The sequence below is a fragment of the Euleptes europaea genome, chromosome 12 (assembly GCF_029931775.1).
Source record: "Euleptes europaea isolate rEulEur1 chromosome 12, rEulEur1.hap1, whole genome shotgun sequence".
Classification (NCBI taxonomy): Eukaryota; Metazoa; Chordata; class Lepidosauria; order Squamata; family Sphaerodactylidae; genus Euleptes; species Euleptes europaea.
The window spans coordinates 67772799-67791881 of NC_079323.1; the positions used below are offsets into that span (position 1 = coordinate 67772799).

General features: G+C 42.1%; 1 protein-coding gene across 1 annotated transcript in view; it reads left to right on the forward strand.

Annotated features, from left to right (window-relative positions):
* EFHC2 (EF-hand domain containing 2) overlaps positions 1-19083 on the forward strand; it is a 127997-nt gene that overhangs the window by 9692 nt on the left and 99222 nt on the right. Inside the window, exons 2-4 of the mRNA XM_056858428.1 lie at positions 1328-1516; positions 11463-11613; positions 15139-15362. Coding sequence (XP_056714406.1) covers positions 1328-1516; positions 11463-11613; positions 15139-15362 — 564 coding nt within the window. The remainder of the gene's footprint in view (positions 1-1327; positions 1517-11462; positions 11614-15138; positions 15363-19083) is intronic.

Sequence of the window (19083 nt, forward strand, 5' to 3'; positions counted from 1 at the left end):
ACTTGGAGCAGTCCTGCATGTCCTGATTCAAGGCAAAAGCACAATATCCAATACACATATAAGGGTCAGGATGATTGTTTTACTGCTGAGGATGGGGATAGCTTCACTATTTCTCTTTTAAAGACACAGAAATAGGGAGGTGTTGCTCAGCAAACAGGGCAAAATCTGTATGAGCAATTTGCCAGTTTCACTAAAGTATCAGAACAAAGTGAAGAATTTGCTAGGAAGTAGGTGGTGAAGAAACTGTACCTTTTCCTTTGAGTCCATTCAGGCATCTTTAGCACAAATCCCCTCTTTACTAGTATAATTAAGTTGCCTCTACTTTTGCCATTGTGACTATATTCTTAACGTAATGCAGTCTTTATCATTGTAAGCATTTTAAATGGGAGACTATGTTTTAAAAAAATGTAACTGGCACTGGGAATGTCTGCTGATATTCCCCAATTCTAATTTCACTTAACCTCATTGTTGCGGAAAACCCAGTTCAAGGGGGAGGAAAAGAGACCCAAAAAACCGTTATCAAGAAAAACAGTTTTCATTCCAGCTGGACACCCAGTTGCTTTAACAAGCGAAATAACTGAGCCCCGATTATACCGGGGAGAAGACATTTATCCAAAACCGTGCTCTGACGGGGCCACGTCAATATTCTGTGGTTATCTGTTTGTTTAACATTGTCTGGAGCCTAAGAGCTCCAACAGCTTTTTCCCGGTTTTCGATATCATACAGCGTTCACCATGACTTTCCCTGACATTTCACCTGGTAGCTAGCTAGCTTGTATCCAGGCAGACTTCTCCCCCTGCTGTCTTAATACATTATAATAATTGTACAGAAAGGAAAAGAGGTTATCACACACTATTAAATCAGAGTACTTAAGTGGATCTTCCATATTCAGGGGAAATCTATCTTGCTGTCTCATCATAGATACCTGCTTTTTCAGGCCCATATCTGCTACAGTACTCAGCATATGTATTTGTTTCCGCTCTTTTTGCAAAAGGGTGCAATCCCATTCATTTCTGTAGAGTTCCATTTGAACACCAAGGAAATTAGTTCAGAAATGTGTTTTGTAGACTGTGCTCAGAATAACTAATCATCCACTGAAGGGATATGATTGCAGCAGAGTTAGACAAATGGCTAAATATCTGGCACAGGTAGTGCCTAAAACTGAGTTTTTTGTCCTTTTGAAAACAGTTTAACTTTGTATGTTTAACTTAGCATGTTCAACATTGTTTAATAGATTTTGGAAGTTTTCTATTCTTGTAGTTGCCATTTCTATAAACGCTCTGATTTTTTTCTTTCTATAACAGTAATTGTTTTCTCTCCACTGCAGCTAGGGAAAGAAAAGTTCCATAAATCCCAACACTGGAGTTACTGCAATAAAGTTTCTATGTTGGTGGGAGAAGACAAACCTGGAATAGGAGGCGAACCTTTGCTTGGACAAAAACTGAAACCTAAGTATAGTGTTTTCCCTAGAGGTGTTGGAAGTGATGCTCCTTCATGGGTAGCATTTGATAAGCAGGTATGTTGAGATCAATGTGTTCAAATATTTGGTTGGATTATTCAGTCCTCTCCAAAGTATTTGGGATGGAAGGTGAGTTTTGCTTTCCTAACTGTTTGGAGATTTGCTGGCTTTGTTTTTAGTTTGCCTGTGTAGCACATACTGTTGGTGCTAGGTTAGAGCATCACGAAAGGAATTGGGCAACTCTTCTGGAACGACGGGAGTGCTCCCTGTCGGGGGCTGAGCTGAAGGAAGGTTGCCTGTCCCTCCGGATGGCGGCGGAGGAACTGAAGCGGTTCCCCCCCCCATTGGGCGGGGTTGCCTGAGTTAGGTGTGCTTGAGCGCGAGTTTGAACAGCTAAGATGGGCACACTAGGGTTGTGCATATCGATATACCTGAACTGAAAATAAACCTGAAAATAGCCGTTTTGGCAATATTCGGGTTTCAAGTTGACTGAATACCAAAACATGGGAACTCGCCCGAAGCTGAATAGGCTATTCCCGAAAAAGCTGAATAGGTTCCCGAAAAAGCTGAATAGGCTTTTCAGGTTTCAGCTATTTGCCTTCTGCAGAGTCTTTATTTTGTGGCCCTTGTTGTGTTTAAAGGAGAACTATCTCCTTTCTTCATATTCCTGCCCCCTGGCTGGTTTCCAGGGCAGCAGGAGGGAGGGAGCAGACATGTTGGAGTGGCCAATAGGAAAGCTCACTGGAGCTTCCCACGTGGCCAATGGCAGGAATGTATTTTGCATTGCTGCAAAGCCAGATGGTGCAATCTACCTGGACTGCAACAGAGGACAACCTAGAGAAGAGGAGGGAGGAGGGCCAGGAATTCTCAGTGGCCAATAGGAACTCATGAACAGTGTTCTTTCACCAATCACAAAAGGTGTTTTTTGGCTGGAATTATTTTCACTTTTCTGTGCTTGGCCAAAGATTATAAAAGCAGGTCTGGTTCCCAGACCAGGCAGTTTGAGAGAGTTTGGTGGCATAGCTTGGCTTTAGCTCCTGCTGCCTAATTCTTCCTCTGTGATCCTGAATCCTGGAACTTCAACCTGACCTGCTGGATTACAAGCTGCTACTTGGGTTGGATTCCTTGCTGCCTGCTGCCTGGAGGAGAAGACATTGAAGGGTTTGAGATAGCATTATTTTCCTTTTAAACAAGTAGTTGTATTTGGAGCTTATTTTCTAAATTTTGCTAGAAGCCAGCAGGCCTTGGCCTATTGGTTGGTGGTGGTGGGGGAGGGGTTGCTAGTTTGAGGGGGTAATTTGATTATTTTGGCCCAGCTTCCATTTCTCCGCTGCTTGCTGTTTCAAAGTTGCATTGTTTGCATTTTGGGGTTTTCTCTGCTTCAGGTCTTGTTGGCTCTTACCTGAAAGTAGGGGGTGATTTGATTGTTTGGGGGGGCACTGCTTTGTTGTTTTCATCATCATTTTCATTGTTGAATGTAGCAAGAGTTTTTTTTGGCAATTTGGTGTCTTGTGTAAACTTTGCAATGTTTTCCTATGGGGAACTGGGGCAACCACTTTGGGACCCCATAAAATTGAACCCCCTGACCCAATATTCACAAAACTTTGAGGTTCATGCAAGGAGAGTTTCTTCAAGCTACCCTGAAAATTTGGAAACGCTACCTCCAAAAATGCCCCCATATGAGCTTTGAATCCCCCCCATGTACTACAATGGGTCTGTTTTTTTTGTAAACCTGGAAATGAGCCAAATACCTATATTTACTGGTATGGGTATTCGGTGTATTTTGGGTTTACCAAAAAAAATTGGGCCCAATAAACCCAAACCCGAAATTCACCGGTTTTTTTTTTTTTTTTTTTTTTTGCACCACCCTAGTTGGTGCCACCAGCAACTATTTGGAAAAAAAGTGGCTGGTTGTGTGAATGCATAAGGAGCAGGTAAGGATGCTGACCGAGGTGAATTGCCTCACTGGAGTTCCCAGTGAAGGACCGAAATATGTCTAAGATAGGGGCATTTATGGACCCCTGCCCCCTCCTAAAAAGTGGAGAGGGAATCAGGAATTCTTCTGCAGCTAGCGAAGTGCGGTGTTGACTCCTGAGTCCTCCGAGAGTGCTTTTTTAAGACTCCCGGAGCCTCAGATGCTGTCCCGCCATGGCAAAAGGATCTAGATTGCCGCAGACTTTTTATATTCGGAGTCAGGCCTTGCTCTCCCTTACCCAACACCATCTAAGCAACTAATTAAGGGAACAAAAGCCTCACCCTCCGAAATCCGAGTAACAAGAATCTCTTTGTTTACATTGGGATACAAGCAATCAAACTTTCTTTTAAAACTAGTACTGCTTCCTGACCTCCCGATTGGGAGAATGATCTTTTAAGACTTTATGAAAATCCTGAATTAGATCGGCAGGGAGATTGTTAAAGCTAATGGAAGACAGACTAAACAACGGCATAGAAAATTGACATACCGGTATCCTTTGAATGGTATACTAGACAAGCATTCAGGTGGAGACTTAATGATAGGTTACTGAGAGATGAAAAAACAAAAATGAAATACAGGATATTGTTGAGGATTATTTTCGGATTAATGTGAATGGAGAAACCAGTTTGAATGTTGCATGGGATGCTTTTAAGGTGGTGCTAAGAGGATATATGATTCAGAAGAATACGGCATGGAAGAAAAAACAATTGTAGCATACAAATGACATTCTTTGAAAATTACAAAATCTAGAACAGAAATTAATTTTGGAAATTCATGAAGATAAGAGGAGACAAATTGAGACAAAAATCAAAGTAGCCAAACATCAGTTAAATTTGGTGATTATGGAAGAAATGAATAAAAATATGAAAACTGCAAAACAGAGATATTTTGAACATGCAAATCGACCTGGTAAATTTTTGGCAAGTCAATTCCATTAGCAAAATACAAACTACAAAGGGACCGGTTTATACAACAACAGCTATATTGAAAGAATTTGAATTGTTTTATACAAAATTATATCAAAAAAAACAATATCGCTGGGGGAAAAATGGATAAATTTTTAAGAAATGTCAAGGTAAATAGACTTTCCTCCGAACAGCAGAGGTTTTTGGATGCACCAATTACAATGGTAGAAATTGAAGAGGCTATAATGAAACAAAAAACAGATAAAACACCAGGCTCAGATGGCATTACAGCTTTATTTTATAGAAAAAATTCCTTATATTTAAGGAAAATGTCAAAAATTCTCTTTTACATGTATGTAATTCAATTTTGGATACAGGACTAGCTCCAGAGACTTGGTCGCATGCTTATATATCATTGATCCATAAGACTGGAAGAGACATGGAAAAGGTGACCAATTATAGGCCAGTTTCACTCCTAAATGTGGATTATAAAATCTATGCTTCAATTTTGTCTAATCGTCTGAAACAATCCATAATATCTTTGATACATGAAGATCAAGTGGGATTTGTACCTGGACGACAGATAAAAGACAACTTGAGGATATTATTGGATGCGGTTGAATACTATGAGCATAACAATCAACATAAGGCAGCTTTTGTTTTCCTGGATGCAGAGAAAGCCTTTGATATGGTTTCCTGGGGTTTTATGAAAAAAGTTTTAGAAGCAATGAATTTTGGATCAAGGTTCCGGACAGGAATTGATGCGATATACACTACACAAAAAGCTAAAATATTAGTAAATGAATCAATGTCAGAAAACTGTGAAATACAAAAAGGAACCAGGCAAGGATGTCCGTTATCCCCTTTGCTTTTTATTTTGACCTTGGAAACCTTATGCTGCAAGATTCGTGAAACAGAAGTAATCCAGGGTTTAAAAGTCAATAAACAAGAATTTAAACTGAGAGCCTTTGCAGATGATTTATTGCTCATGCTGTCTGAACCGAATCAAACCGCTAATCATTTAATGGACTTATTGAAACATTATGGCGAAGTTTCTGGCTTTAAGATAAATCAAGATAAGACATGTTTTATTTAAAAGCCTTTCTAAAGAAGAACAAAAAGACTTTCTGGTCACGACAGGTTGGGAAAAGACAAATAAGGTGAAATATTTAGGTATTTGGATTACAAATAAAAATAAGGACCTACTGGAGTATAATTATGTGAAACTCTGGGACTCTGTTAAAAGAGATATGATGATTTGGTCCAATAAAAACATTTCATTACTGGGCCGTATTTCAGTAACTCAAATGAACATTTTACCAAGGTTACTCTTTCTACTTCAGAATTTACCGATAGTGGAGCATTCCAAATACTTTGAGGTTTGGAGAAAAGATTTGCTCAACTTTATATGGCAAGGGAAAAAACCTAGAATTTGCCTATAAACATAAAGAAAGAGGAGGATTTGCTTTGCCAAATTTTAAACTTTATGCGGAAGCATCAGTACTAGTGTGGCTAAAAGATTGGATACAATTGAAAAACAATAGACTTTTGGACCTGGAAGGCTTTGACAATCGATACGGACGGCACGGTTACTTATTGTATGACAAATTAAAAATACATAAGTGCTTTCAGCATCATGTGGTTAAATCCTCATTAATAAAAACTTGGCTAAAATATAAACATCTTTTGGAACCTAGAACACCACTATGGATCTCCACGCAAGAGATGTTGACATTGAGACCACTGAGACCAGCCCAATTTCTTATTTACCAAGATTTATTAGTATGGAAGGATAATAAATGTGCCCTTAAAGAATATGGAGAAATGAAGGAATATATTACTTGGCTTCAATATTATCAATTACAATCTGTATTTACGCAAGATATGAAGTTAGGTTTTGTAAAAAATAAATCACTTTTTCAGTGAATGTTGTTGGATAATAATGAACATTTAATATAAAAATGTATAAGATGTTATTGACTTTGTATACGGAACAAGACCTTGTTAAACCAACAGTGATAACTTGGGCGCAAACTCTGGGACATGATATTCATCTGCATAAATGGGAAAGACTCTGGTCAAAAGACAATCATTGAGAGAGAACATATATAAAATGATCTACAGATGGTATTTAACACCAAAGAAATTAGCCAAAATGTATGGAAATATGACACCAAGTTGTTGGAAATGTCAAGAAGAAGTGGGTTCATTTCATCATATTTGGTGGCTTTGTGAGAAGGCTAAGAACTTTTGGGATATGATTTACAGTGAATTAAGGTTGATATTACAACAAAATATTCCCAAGACACCAGAAATGATGCTGTTAAGTATAATACTAGATACCATAGTGACCCAGAGATCTTTCTTGATGTACGCCACCACAACCGCCAGATTGGTATATGCTAGGAGATGGAAAACTGCTGAGATACCAAATAAATCTGAGTGGATAGAAAAAATGATGGAACTAGTTGAAATGGCAAAACTTACAGCATCAATAAATCAAAAAGACGATAATGAATTTGCAACTGAATGGGAGGCATGGACAAATTACTGTTTGAATGAACTTAGCTATGATATTAAGAAATTTATTTTGATCTAATTCTGATTTGTTGTAGGGGATATGAATGATTTGTTATAATAGAATTAGACAATAATTACAAAGAGAGCAACAATGAAAATAAAGAGATAGAGGAGGGGAGAGGGGAAGTTAAAGAAATTTACATTTTATAAGATAAGAAAATACTGTTACAATATAATTAATCAATGGCTATGTATTATGGAATATGAAATGATTTTTTGGGGGGAAAAAAATTATAATCGTGAATGCATAAGGAGCACAGAGTTCCATGACTGTCTCTGATCACACTCTGAGGAACAGTAGGGTGGTAAGGCAGTCATAGTTTAATCCTAAACAGAGATGCTTCCTTCTATGCCAGTTAACTTCAGTGGACATAGAATGATATAACTCTCTTAGAATTACACTGTCAGTAGTGGATAGGATTCCTTTTTATCACAGGTAACTTCAGAGACTGACCCCCCTCCAAACTGTCTTTTACCATCTGTCTTTCCCCAGTTGACATAGCATGGCCATTGCCCACCCCCATCAGCGAGGCCTCCAATATTCTGTGCACGTGGTTGTGCTGGGTGAGCTGAAAGAGAAAAAAAGGGAGAAGTTTTGCTGAGAGGGAAGTTTCTGAAGTTGGTTGTGATGACCTGTTTGTCATAACAGTACATCTCCCAGCGCTCATATTGTGTTTCCTGTCACCTCTTGGTACATTTTCCATAGTTCTGTCCTTGACACAGGCCCCAACACTGGCAACTGCAAGGTAATGTCATTTCTTGTCATATGGCTGAAATACCAAATGATGTATTGTAATGTCACATGAACACATGAAGCTGCCTTAGACCCTTGGTCCATCAAGGTCAGTAATATCTACTCAAACTGGCAGTGGCTCTCCAGAGTCTCAGGCAGAGGTATTTCATATCACCTGGTACCTGATAATTTCCACTGGAGATGGCAGGGATTGAACCTGGTACCTTCTGCATGCCAAGCAGATGCTTTACCACTAAGTCATGGCTCCTCTGCATGTCATTTATTCTCAGTGGTGCACATGCTGCTTCCTGGGCATTAAGAGATGGGTCCCGGATCTGGAAATTTGAAGACTTCTAAAGACATGACCCATCTAACCTTTGGATCTGGCTATAAATCAGTGAAATACAAAGTGGATTCAGCATATTGACCAATAGTATGAGCTATCAGGTCCCTGTTCAAATCTCACTATATGAATAAATTAGTAGGACTTCAGCCTATTATCTGCAGTATAAAAGTGATAATAATGACATATTTTAGAGGGCTGCAGTGAAGATTTGCAGTGAAGAAAATTCAACAAAGAGTCTTTTTGGTACCTTAAAGACTATAACAGTGTTATTGTGGCATTAACTTCCATAAACTCAGTCAGATGCAATGAGTATTTTTTAGGTGTTACAGATACTGTACAGTTGTTTTATATTGCATCTAAAAATACTGTCTGTTTCAGGTTTAGTATTTCAGCATTTTCAAGTCAGTGGCTTAGAGCTATTCTTTCCCCGTTTGTAGCTTCCCTGGAAATTTAAATTATGTGTAAGCTATCACTCTATCTTGGTAGCAGAGATCTTTGAGATCCTCTCAGCAGGCATTTTTCCTACCTGAAGTAAGTAGCAAGATGTTCTGTGGGATTAACTGCCAAATTAAATGTGCATGCCAAGGAATGGCATTTTAGGATGCCATCTGATGTTATATATCTCTGTAGACATTTCAAAAGCTCATGTTGGGAAGAAGACAGGAAGAGACCAACGATGCACATCTCTGCCGTCTTGGATGGGTTAAGCACCATTATGAGAATAACGTGCCACACAGCTCCTAAGGCTCTCTGTCCATCTGGTTTTAATATTTGTCTTTTAACTCTTACAAAGGTCTTTGGCCATTTTCTGATCATTGACCTATATTTTAAAGACACAAGTTGGAAGGTATGGTGTTGGACACTATCCTTAGAATCTGCCGAGCCAGCTGGTTCATAACCTATCACATTTTTTAAAATCCTCCCTTTCCTCCAAGAAATGCATGGCAGTCCAGTACACACGGTTCTGAACACAGTCAAGTACTTCAAACATGAAATCGCTGGGTGGCCTTAAGCAAGCAATGGTTTCTCAGTCTTATCTGTCGTATTGGAATAATATTGGTCTGCTGTGCAAAGTAAGGCGCTAATGTACAAGAAGTACTTTGAGCACTTTGGGGAAAAAAACGCGATGTAACTACAATTGTTCCCATGGAACCTTTCACAAGCATTGTTTGTTGTTTTTACTTAGGCTGGGTTTTGGTGGCTGAGGATAAGCTAAACAATTTCCTTTTTTTAAGTGTCCTCTTTTTGTTCTCTTTTTCTTAGAATCTTTGTTTCCCCCATGTTCTAATTGTAAAGCATCTAGTTGCAAATCCTAAGTCTACTAACAACAACCATAATAATAACATATTGTTACTTGGGATGGATCAGCAATTCTGTAAATAAAATAGGAAAGCATTTTGGAAAATCTTTAAATTCTTTTAAAATACCACCGGTAGTGAAATATGGGGTGGGGTGTTAGATATTATGAGGGATGTTAAAGAAGCCTAGTCTAGTGTGATTCATGTTTGAGGTCTTCACTGCCACTAAAAACCCAAACCTGGTAACAGGATTGTTTGTTTTGATGAGCACAAAATAGCATTTGCCTACTAGTAACAGCAAGGCATGGCTGCCCCTTCAGACTGGATTAATAAAGCCAGCAGGTGGTGCTTAAATAGCATTCTTCTCTTTCACCACAAACATTATAAATTGCATTATACACTTGCATAGTAACATGTTTTTAGCAATTTTAGACATGTAAGTTTGATACAGATTTAATATTATTGAGTAGCTTTTCTGCATGAACTGTATATTTGTACTACCGTATATACTCGGGTATAAGCTGACCCGAGTATAAGCCGACCCCCCAAATTTGAGGCCAGAAAAGGGAATTTCTTATTGACCCGCGTATAAGCCGAGGGTCAATAAGAAATTCCCTTTACCGGCAATGCTGCGCTCTAAAATGGCGGCCGCCATTTTAGAGCGCAGGGCCCCTGCCCCAGGTCGCCCTCCCGCCGGCCTCCGGGCCCTACCAACCCACCCCAACCCACCCTGACCCCAGTGCCATCCAAGGGGGGGAGGGGGAAGAGCCCCTGAACCCCCTACTTACCTGAAGAGGCGGCGAATCGGCGGCGGCGGTGCGGCCTTCCTGGGCTGGCAGGAGGCCCCTGCCGGCCGGAGGAAGGCGCCCAGGCGTGTGGTTGGCGGCGGCGCGGCCGGCGGGGGCCTCCTGCCTGCGCAGGCAGGCCCCTCCCGGCCAGAGGGAGGCGGCCAGGCGCGCGGCCGGCGGCGCCGCGGCCGGCGGGGGCCTTCGCAAGGCCCCTCCCGGCCAGAGGGAGGCGGCCAGGCGCGCGGCCGGCGGCGCCACGGCCGGCGGGGGCCTTCGCAAGGCCCCTCCCGGCCAGAGGGAGGTGGCCAGGGCCGCGCGCGCGGCCAGGCACCGCGGCTGGCGGGGGCCTCCTGCCTGCGCAGGCAGGCCCCTCCCGGCCAGAGGGAGGCGGCCAGGCGCGCGGCCAGCGGCGACGTGGCCGGCGGGGGCCTCCTGCCTGCGCAGGCAGGCCCCTCCCGGCCAGAGGAAGGCGCCTGGGCCCAGCGGCGGCGGTGATGGAGGTAAGTTCCCCCTCCCTCCTCCCCCCTCCCCCTCCCCCCTCTACCGTATTGACCCGCGTATAAGCCGAGTTCGGCTTTTTCAGCCCTTTTTTTTGGCTGAAAAACTTGGCTTATACGCGAGTATATACGGTAATTGCTTTGTTTTCTATAGTATGTGTGTATGTGTTGTATTTGTGTGTCTGTATATTTAATCTGTTAAATAAATGAGTGTATTCCAGAGTAGACAAAGTTGTCAGAGAATCATGTAGCATCATAAAGGCTGACAGATATGATGGCAGAAACTTTCATTAGCCATAGTGTATTTGATCAGTTGTGTGAAGTTTTACACTCATGGGGCAGAAATATATACATGCATATGAGTACAAGCAGAGCAGAAGGGGAAAATCTATTAGAAAGGGAAGCCAGAATGTCCAGCTGTCCAAGACATAGATGTGTTACATTGCAGAGAACTGATTAAAACAAGATCCAGTCAATAATTTTGTTAATCTTTAAGGTACTACAAGACTTTGTTCTTTGAATTCATATAAGAACATGACGTTTTGCAATTCTTAGACTTCTTTCACATTCTCATGCAATTTGTGCTAAGTATTAATGCTGTTAATGAGAGAATCTGGAAGAAAATCAATTATATTTCAATCTAGTGCTTTACCTGGCAGCTCAGCCAGGTAAAGCACTACATTGAAATCCATACCTCCAGACCCAAATGCTTTTTTGTTTATTTATTTCATTTATACCCCTCTTTTCTCCCCAGTGGGGCTCCAAAGCAACTTACAGTGTTCTCCTCTCCTCCATTTTAGCCGGTATATTTATACTGCCTTACTTAAGTTTCATCCTTTACTTACAACACACTGTGTGTTGATTTTGTGCTTTCTGTACAGGTATTGTCTTTTGATGCTTATTTTGATGAAGAAGTTCCTGACAAAAATCAAGAGCTGTACAGAATAAGACACTGTAAAATATATTTCTACCTGGAAGATGACACAGTTCAGGTGGTTGAACCCCAGGTTATGAATAGTGGAATCCCACAAGGTAATGTTAGTAGGAATGGGTTTGCATACAGGCTGCTGAAAGGAAGGACTAAGGGTGCAGACCTTGAGACCTGTTGAGGAAGTTGCCACTGAGGATCTGTTTTAATTTAGCATCTTGTGTGTGTTTGCCTGAAAGTGAAAAGAGCTCAAATGGGGTATGAGGGGGGACCAGAGGGAATAGGTTCCTTGGTAGCTCTGTCTGCACTGAATTTATGAGATTTCATAGGACATGAGATTCTAGTCTTTTCCTTGAAAACACCATCTTATCTGAATTGAGGCTTTGAGTGAAACTAGGCAAAGTATATCAAGAAATTGTCATGTTTTGTGTTTTTCGCCATAGATTTATTGGGTGGGCGGACACCAACTTCTAACTGATAGCAGTAGCCCTTTCTTATCTGCTGTCATAGGGAATCATCTTGAGGCAAAATGTAAAATCTATAAACAGTAAAAATCTATAGCAGTAAACCTATTGAAGTAGAAAAATCAGTGTATAACCAAAATGATAATGTTAATGATAGGATGTCATTAATTCATAGGAGGTCATTAATTCGTAGGGTTGTCATAAGTTGGAAGCAACTTGATGGCAAATAACATACAACCAAAATGAATTTATGGCTCTGTCCTTCAGTGTTACTCCTCTGAAGATTCCTGCCACAGCTGCTTGCGAAACTTCAGGAAAGAAAATACCAAGACCACGGTCACACAGCCCGGATAACCTACAAGAACCAATGAATTTATGGCTGTTTGGGTCTAAATCACATATCAGGACTGGTCACATATCAGGACTGGTCACGTTCTCTTATACTGTCTGAAGAGAGCTGATCCAACCACTATTTAAAAAGTTACCTGGTCACACAGAGGAATTTTATGTTAAATATCTCCTCTCAGATAAAGACCTGAAAGTCACCAATCTTGCTGCAAAGTTCTGTTTCATAGTAACACCATAGACAGGCTATGGTGAAAGCAACAGAAGGATGGATATTAATTTTGATTTTAGATCAATATTAGATTTTAAAATGATGATTTAATGTAACTTAATTATTTATAATATACTGTATTTTAATTTTATTTATTATATTTTCTTCTGAGATGCTATTTTTATGCTGGTCTTTGACTGTAATAAAGTATAATAATAATAAAAAATAATAATAGATCAGGACTAAATCATAGTTTGGAATGAAACATTTTAAATACCAGATCAAAATATACATAAAACAAGGAAAGACAACCTTGAAAGATACATACAAATTCCAATTATCTTTCTGAACTCAGAGTGCTTTTGCAAGTTATTATGTATGCATAGGCTACACACGAGGCCGGAGACAGAATTCCAACAGCAACCGCTTTATTCAGTTTACAGGGAAGAGAGAACTAAGCTAACTGCAAAACACCCCAACTTATATACAGTTCCCAACCACCTGGAGCCACCCCTCCTAGTCCATGATTGGACAGCCAAAGTCCACCATCCAATAGGAAGAACAGACTACAGAGCCTGGGGTGTTGCCTCAAGCTCAACACAGTTCAAGAGTTCAGCAGTTCAGCATAGTTCTTGCACCAACTAAACACATTACACAAGTGATTTTTAAAAAATGTTCCACATTCAGGGATGGACAACATGAAGAAATTTATATAATCTCCTGTTAACTGACCCTGAGTAACAGATGTTCTCTGGTAGTGAAATCCCTTGGGGTTAGCAGTTGTTCCTGGGGTAGTCCAGTTCTCACAATCCAGAGCGGTTAAGAAGGAGCTGAAGAAAGAGCTGGCCAGCTTCCCCAAGGTCAGCCAGTTGTACAGAAGAGAGAAGTTGTGTCCTGGCAGGCTGCCCCAAGGATGAAAATTAAAGCACAATCAGGCATATATGGCTGTAGTCAGTTCCCCCAGCTCCAGTGAATCACTGACGCTCTTAAGGCATCTGATGTTTCCAAATGCTTAAAAAAATCGGCAGTGTATATACTTGTGATCACGTTATCTTTGTTGGGAGAGGATAATGGAGCATGCAGGCCATTAGGTGAAAAGGAAAATGTGCTTAGAGAGTGATTTTTGTTCCACTGCCTAGGAACTATTTTTTCTCAGTAGACTGAGGTAGCCCTACTGGCCTTGGCCTAGGTGTTCTGCAGACAACAATTTCCTGCAGTTTATTGTCAGGATACATTTAAAAGGGATAAAAGAAAGGAAACATTTAAAAACATACCTAAAATCAGTTTTTTTTAATCCCTGTGGTTTTAAGATTATGGGCTAAAACTCATGCTTTTTGCCTACTTTGAAGCTGTGGGCTCCAGATCACTGGAGTGTAGTGAAATAATTGATGCTTGGGCCAATGTTTGCCTCTCTGGACCAATATAATTCTTTGCAAGCATAAACACATCCCGTTTTAACTCCATACCAACTACAAATGCATGAGTATTTACAATAATTTGTTTTAAAGTAAAGATGACAACATGTTTTCATGTGAAATAGCACTGTTTGGCTTAGTGGCAACATTACAGAGAAATGGCATTCACAAAGCTAGTTCATACAAACACCATACACAAGCTTACGGGTCACATTTTAACGCTTCAAGAAAAGGTATATTGATTTGCAAGATAAGAAAAAAGCTGAGGAGAAGGAGATAAATATTCTTGCTATTTGAGTTTGTCACCCTAGGCCATTCTGGGAGGGGCCCAGTGGCAGTTTTTTGTAGGAATGACACAGTTAATAATGTGGAATAATGCTCACCAGCATTGTTCCATATGCTTTATGCTGATAGCAGGATACCAGTCTGTGCCAATGTCCAAGTGGATCCATTTATACTTTGGTGCAAGCTTAGCCTATTCAAGAGCTTATACCCTATCTAAAAACTTGCCAAATGTTAAAGGGAATATCATGTAGTTCTTTGACTTTTGTCAAAGTCAAGCTTTGTAAGATTATCATATTTTCTGGAAAACAACAACTATCTGTTCTTACCAGAAAGTCAAGAAAAGTTGATTTGTGGGGGATAGGCCAGGATACTATAGGTACAAGAAGACTATAAAACTGCTTACAATGGGTAGCAAAAGGCTTCCCTCAAATAAGTTCACCTCCAAATAGTTCTCATAACTAAAACAATCCTTCACCCTGTTTGGTGATGGGTTTGTTAGCATGAGTGCATTTTTGTGTATTATCGCCTCCCACCCACACTCTCATGGCAAAATTGTTACTGCTACAGGCTTGTCAAATAGACCAAAGCTTACTAAGAATGAACCTCAACACACACAAACACTATGTGAAAATGAAAATAAATACATTAAATAAGAAAAATAAAACAATTGGTTTGGGTGAATTCCTTACCTCCAACCTAAAGTGAAAATATTAGTAATTGAGTCTGCTGACTATAAACATTGGCTCTAATTGCCCTTTGGGAATAAAATTTCTGGCTTGACTATAACCAGTGTTAACTGTTTCATTCTTAACTTTTGTACCTTAGAACAGTATTTTTCATACTCATAACATTAGTATAAACTTTCGAACTAAGATCTTAACTGCATTTCCCACCCACCACTTAATATAGGAACTCTTATTCGGCGTCATCGGATTCCACTTCCACCTCCTGATGAAGATCAATTCTATACTGCGGATTATTTCAACCTTGACAGAGATGTGATCTTCTATGGCAGAAGATATAAAATTATAGATTGTGATCAATTCACCAAACATTTTTTGAGGAAGATGGGAGTCAGACTAAATCCTCCGGTAAATCGTCCAGAAGATCCTTATACCAAAGAACGTCAAAAGGTTAGATTCTGGCTAGCAAAATTAGGTTGCAATGCTAAAGCAATAAAAATGTGTATACAGTGCATAAAAGCTTTAATCTTGTCACAGGAGGAAATTTAAAATGCAGAGATAATACATTTGTGACTATATATATTTTTTATGATGGAGCATAAGGAGAGAGGTGGTCCCACAGATAAGAGGGACAAAGGCCATGAAGGGCTTTGTATGTAATAGCCATTACCTTAAATTGAGCCTACTAACAAATGTGCAGCCAATGGAGTATCCACAGAATGGAAGTGGTATGCAGGTTCTGTCTAGCTCCCAATAATAGCTAAGCCCATGGCATTCTGCACTTACTTGAGTTTCTGAATTGATTTTGAGGGCAGACCAATAGAGGGCAGACCATCACAGTAGTCTAGTCTCGATGTTACTGTGGTGTGAATCCAGGTGGCCAGATCAGCTTGCATGGAGATATTGGGAATATGTAACAGTATGATAGATTGTGCTGCAAGTTAGCACTGTCTGTCTGTCCTAACTCTATGAGGCCTTTAAACTGATGACCTTTGCAGTGTCTTACGATTTCTCAATGTCTTGGCAGAGCTAGTTATGTTTACAGGCTTTTAAACTGAAAATAATGATTAATTCACTAGTAAATTTTTTTTGCTTCATTTGTAGTCTTCCTTTCTCACTGTGGCAGCTATGCGTTTCTTTGTGTTTTATTATAAACACGAGGAGAGGTGCAGTTTAATGCAAAGTTTAATACAAAGAATATGAATAATTAAACCCAGGGACATATTGGGGAGATGTGTTCTCAAAAAACTATCCTGAATGTTGAATGATGACTAATGTCACCTTGTTCGTAGGCCCTTGATCTTTAGAGGTTTGCTTCCCCATGGAATGCATGGCAATAAAATGTGATCTTGTGGAATGTGGATTCCACAAGATGTGGATTATGTTTAGACTCGTGTTGTGTGCTATTAGCAGGAAGATGGGAGAGAGCCATGAGTGTTAGGCAAGCAAGAAGGCTGATGGCTGAGAAGCTGAATGAGAACAAGGAATAAGAGGAAAGGAGATAAAAGACAGGGAAGCTAAAGTGAAGAGACATAGTAGGCATGGTGGCCACTGCAGAATTGAAGAGTAGAAGACACATCCCTTGCCACACTGACACAAACAGCCAATCTGTCAGGCATGGGCCTGTGAATGGTATGTGGTGGTTTTGCCAGGTGCTGGCCAAGGTCGCTGTGCTATGCCGCTCTTAGGATGTTTAGACTGTATTCTGTGGGAAACTACCTCCAGCTCTGAACTGCTCCGGGGAGGGGGGTTGCCATGGTACTCTGAGCTAGCCTGCTTTCTATATATGCCATGGGTTGTACAATTGACCCTTACTAGTATCCTCTTGATTCTCAGCTTCTGCTACCTGTAGTGTTTTCCTAATAAATCAGCTTACGTTGGACTGTCTATCAAGTCGGTTTATGGGTTTACCACGGGACTAGAGCTCACATTAGGATACTAGTCCTATTTTTCACCATCCTCTGGCTGGAGCCCTGGAGGGTTCGCCGAGGAATCTGCTCCCTGGGATCGCAGCTGTCAGGCCTGTATCTCAGTTGATTTGGTTACTTTCGTTTTCCCACTGACCAGACTCAATGATTGTTGTGCATACCTAACTCCGTTTGAAGCTCTGGGAACTCAGCTCTGTTTGTGATTTGTAATCTCTTGCCTTTTTCTATGCTTTTATATTACCAAGTTCAAGCCAGCAAGCCTCATTGCTGTCACCTTTTCTTTATGCTCTGTTAACCTTTTTGACACCCTGACCTGGATGGCCCAGGCTAGCCTGATCTCGTCAGATCTCAGAAGCTAAGCAGGGTCAGCCCTGGTTAGTATTTGGATGGGAGACCACCAAGGAATACCAGGGTTGCTGTGCAGAGGAAGGCACTGGCAAATCACCTCTGTTCGTCTCTTGCCATGAAAACCCCAAAAGGGGTCGCCATAAGTCGGCTGTGACTTGAAGGCACTTTACACACACACACACACACAACCTTTTTGACCAGTAAAAACCAGCTTCTTTGGACCTGACTGTCTCTGATGTGGTTTGTGGTTCGATTGGGCCAAGGGCTCACAGCAGCTTGGGATGAGTTCCCCGAGGACCCTGACCTTCTGCGGGCTACTCTTGAGGAGGTGCGTTGGACTCACGCCAAGTCCACCCGGCTGGTCGGGTTGGTAGTGGACCAGTGGCATCGACTGGAGGCAGCTGCCCCGTGGGGAACGCGGGAATCTGACCTCCGTGCCCAAAACGAACTGTGGTGGCTGGACACTTTATTGGAGGAGGTCCGGTTAGCGCAAGAGGATTTTGCCCTCTTGACTCGATTAGTGACTGGGCTCGGAGCGTGTCGCGGAATGCGAGGAGAGTTGACGGCGCCAGTCCAGGGGCTCACTTCCCTTCTCACCATGACGGAAGGCCAGGAAGGCGTGTTGCCGGATCGGGACCAGTTTACCCTGGACGCTCAAAATGCAGCCGCCCAGACACTTCTATGCCTTATAAACCTCCCTCCTGACACAGCGCCGGAGGAAGACATCCGGAAAGTTTTAGAACTGGAGTATCGCCCTTCCTCCGCGGATCTAGCCCAGCAGGCTCGGCCGCTGCTAACGGACTACCGTGAACTGAAGTTTCTGCTGCAGCAAGCGGCTGAACCGCTCATGGCGACCACCTGCGCCGCCGCTTTGGAGGCTGCACGGGCCCAAGCGGCCCGGCAACAGGCGACTGAGCAGCTTTTGGTGGACACGGCCGTGGCTCAAACAAAAGCGGCCCTGGAGCGGCCGACGGCGGCCGGCGCACAATCTAAACACATCGGGGGCCCGGACTGGCTTTCTCTCCCATCGTTCCCTTCATTTTCTCCGGAACTCTATGTGCCTCGGGATGTCAGCCGTAGACGACGGCTCGCCTTTGCTTCTGATGTGCAGGATTACCCTGATGAGGGGGATCTGGACGAAGAGGATTCTGACGACTGGAACACTAATCTCCGTGTTAGCCAAGCCCGATGGACTGGGGGGGCTGAGGAGGAATTACACGCTTTGAAATATCAAAACCGAGAACTACTGGAGCGTATGGCTCAAATGCAAGACCAAATGGATGTGTTGGTGCCTGAGTATGGACGCTTACATCGAACCCAAGCTGTGCCCACGCCCGCTCCGGCACCACCACTGGTTCCCGGGCAGCAACCGGTTCCCGGGCAGCAGCCAGTGCCTGGGCAGCAGCCAGTGCCTGGGCAACAGCTGGTTCTGGGACAGCCGTTGCCTGCACTACCTCCGGGGTTGCCGGCCCAGCCAATGGCCCCACTCCAACCGGTTGCACCAGGAATACCGTGGCAACCCCGTCTTCCTTCGCAAAGGGAGTTATGAGTGACTTTTAATGGTTCTGCGGAAACCTTGCCTTCCTTTCTGCATCAAGTGGATAGTTTTATGAGGGAACAGGGGCATACTTTCCCCACTGAGAATAGTCGAGTATGGTTTGTCTCGTCCTTTTTAACCGAGAGGACTGCTGAGTGGATGATCCTACAGTTCGACACCCGGGCCCGATCCGTTCGCTCGCTCAATGAGTTTATGCGAGCATTACAGAGGCGTTTTGATGACCTGTTCCGGGGCGAGAAGGCTAAAACCGCTATCCTGCAACTGCGGCAAGGATCCTCTTCAGTAAGAGAATTTGCCGATGACTTTCAAAGACTTGCCAGTAAAATAGTGGACTGGA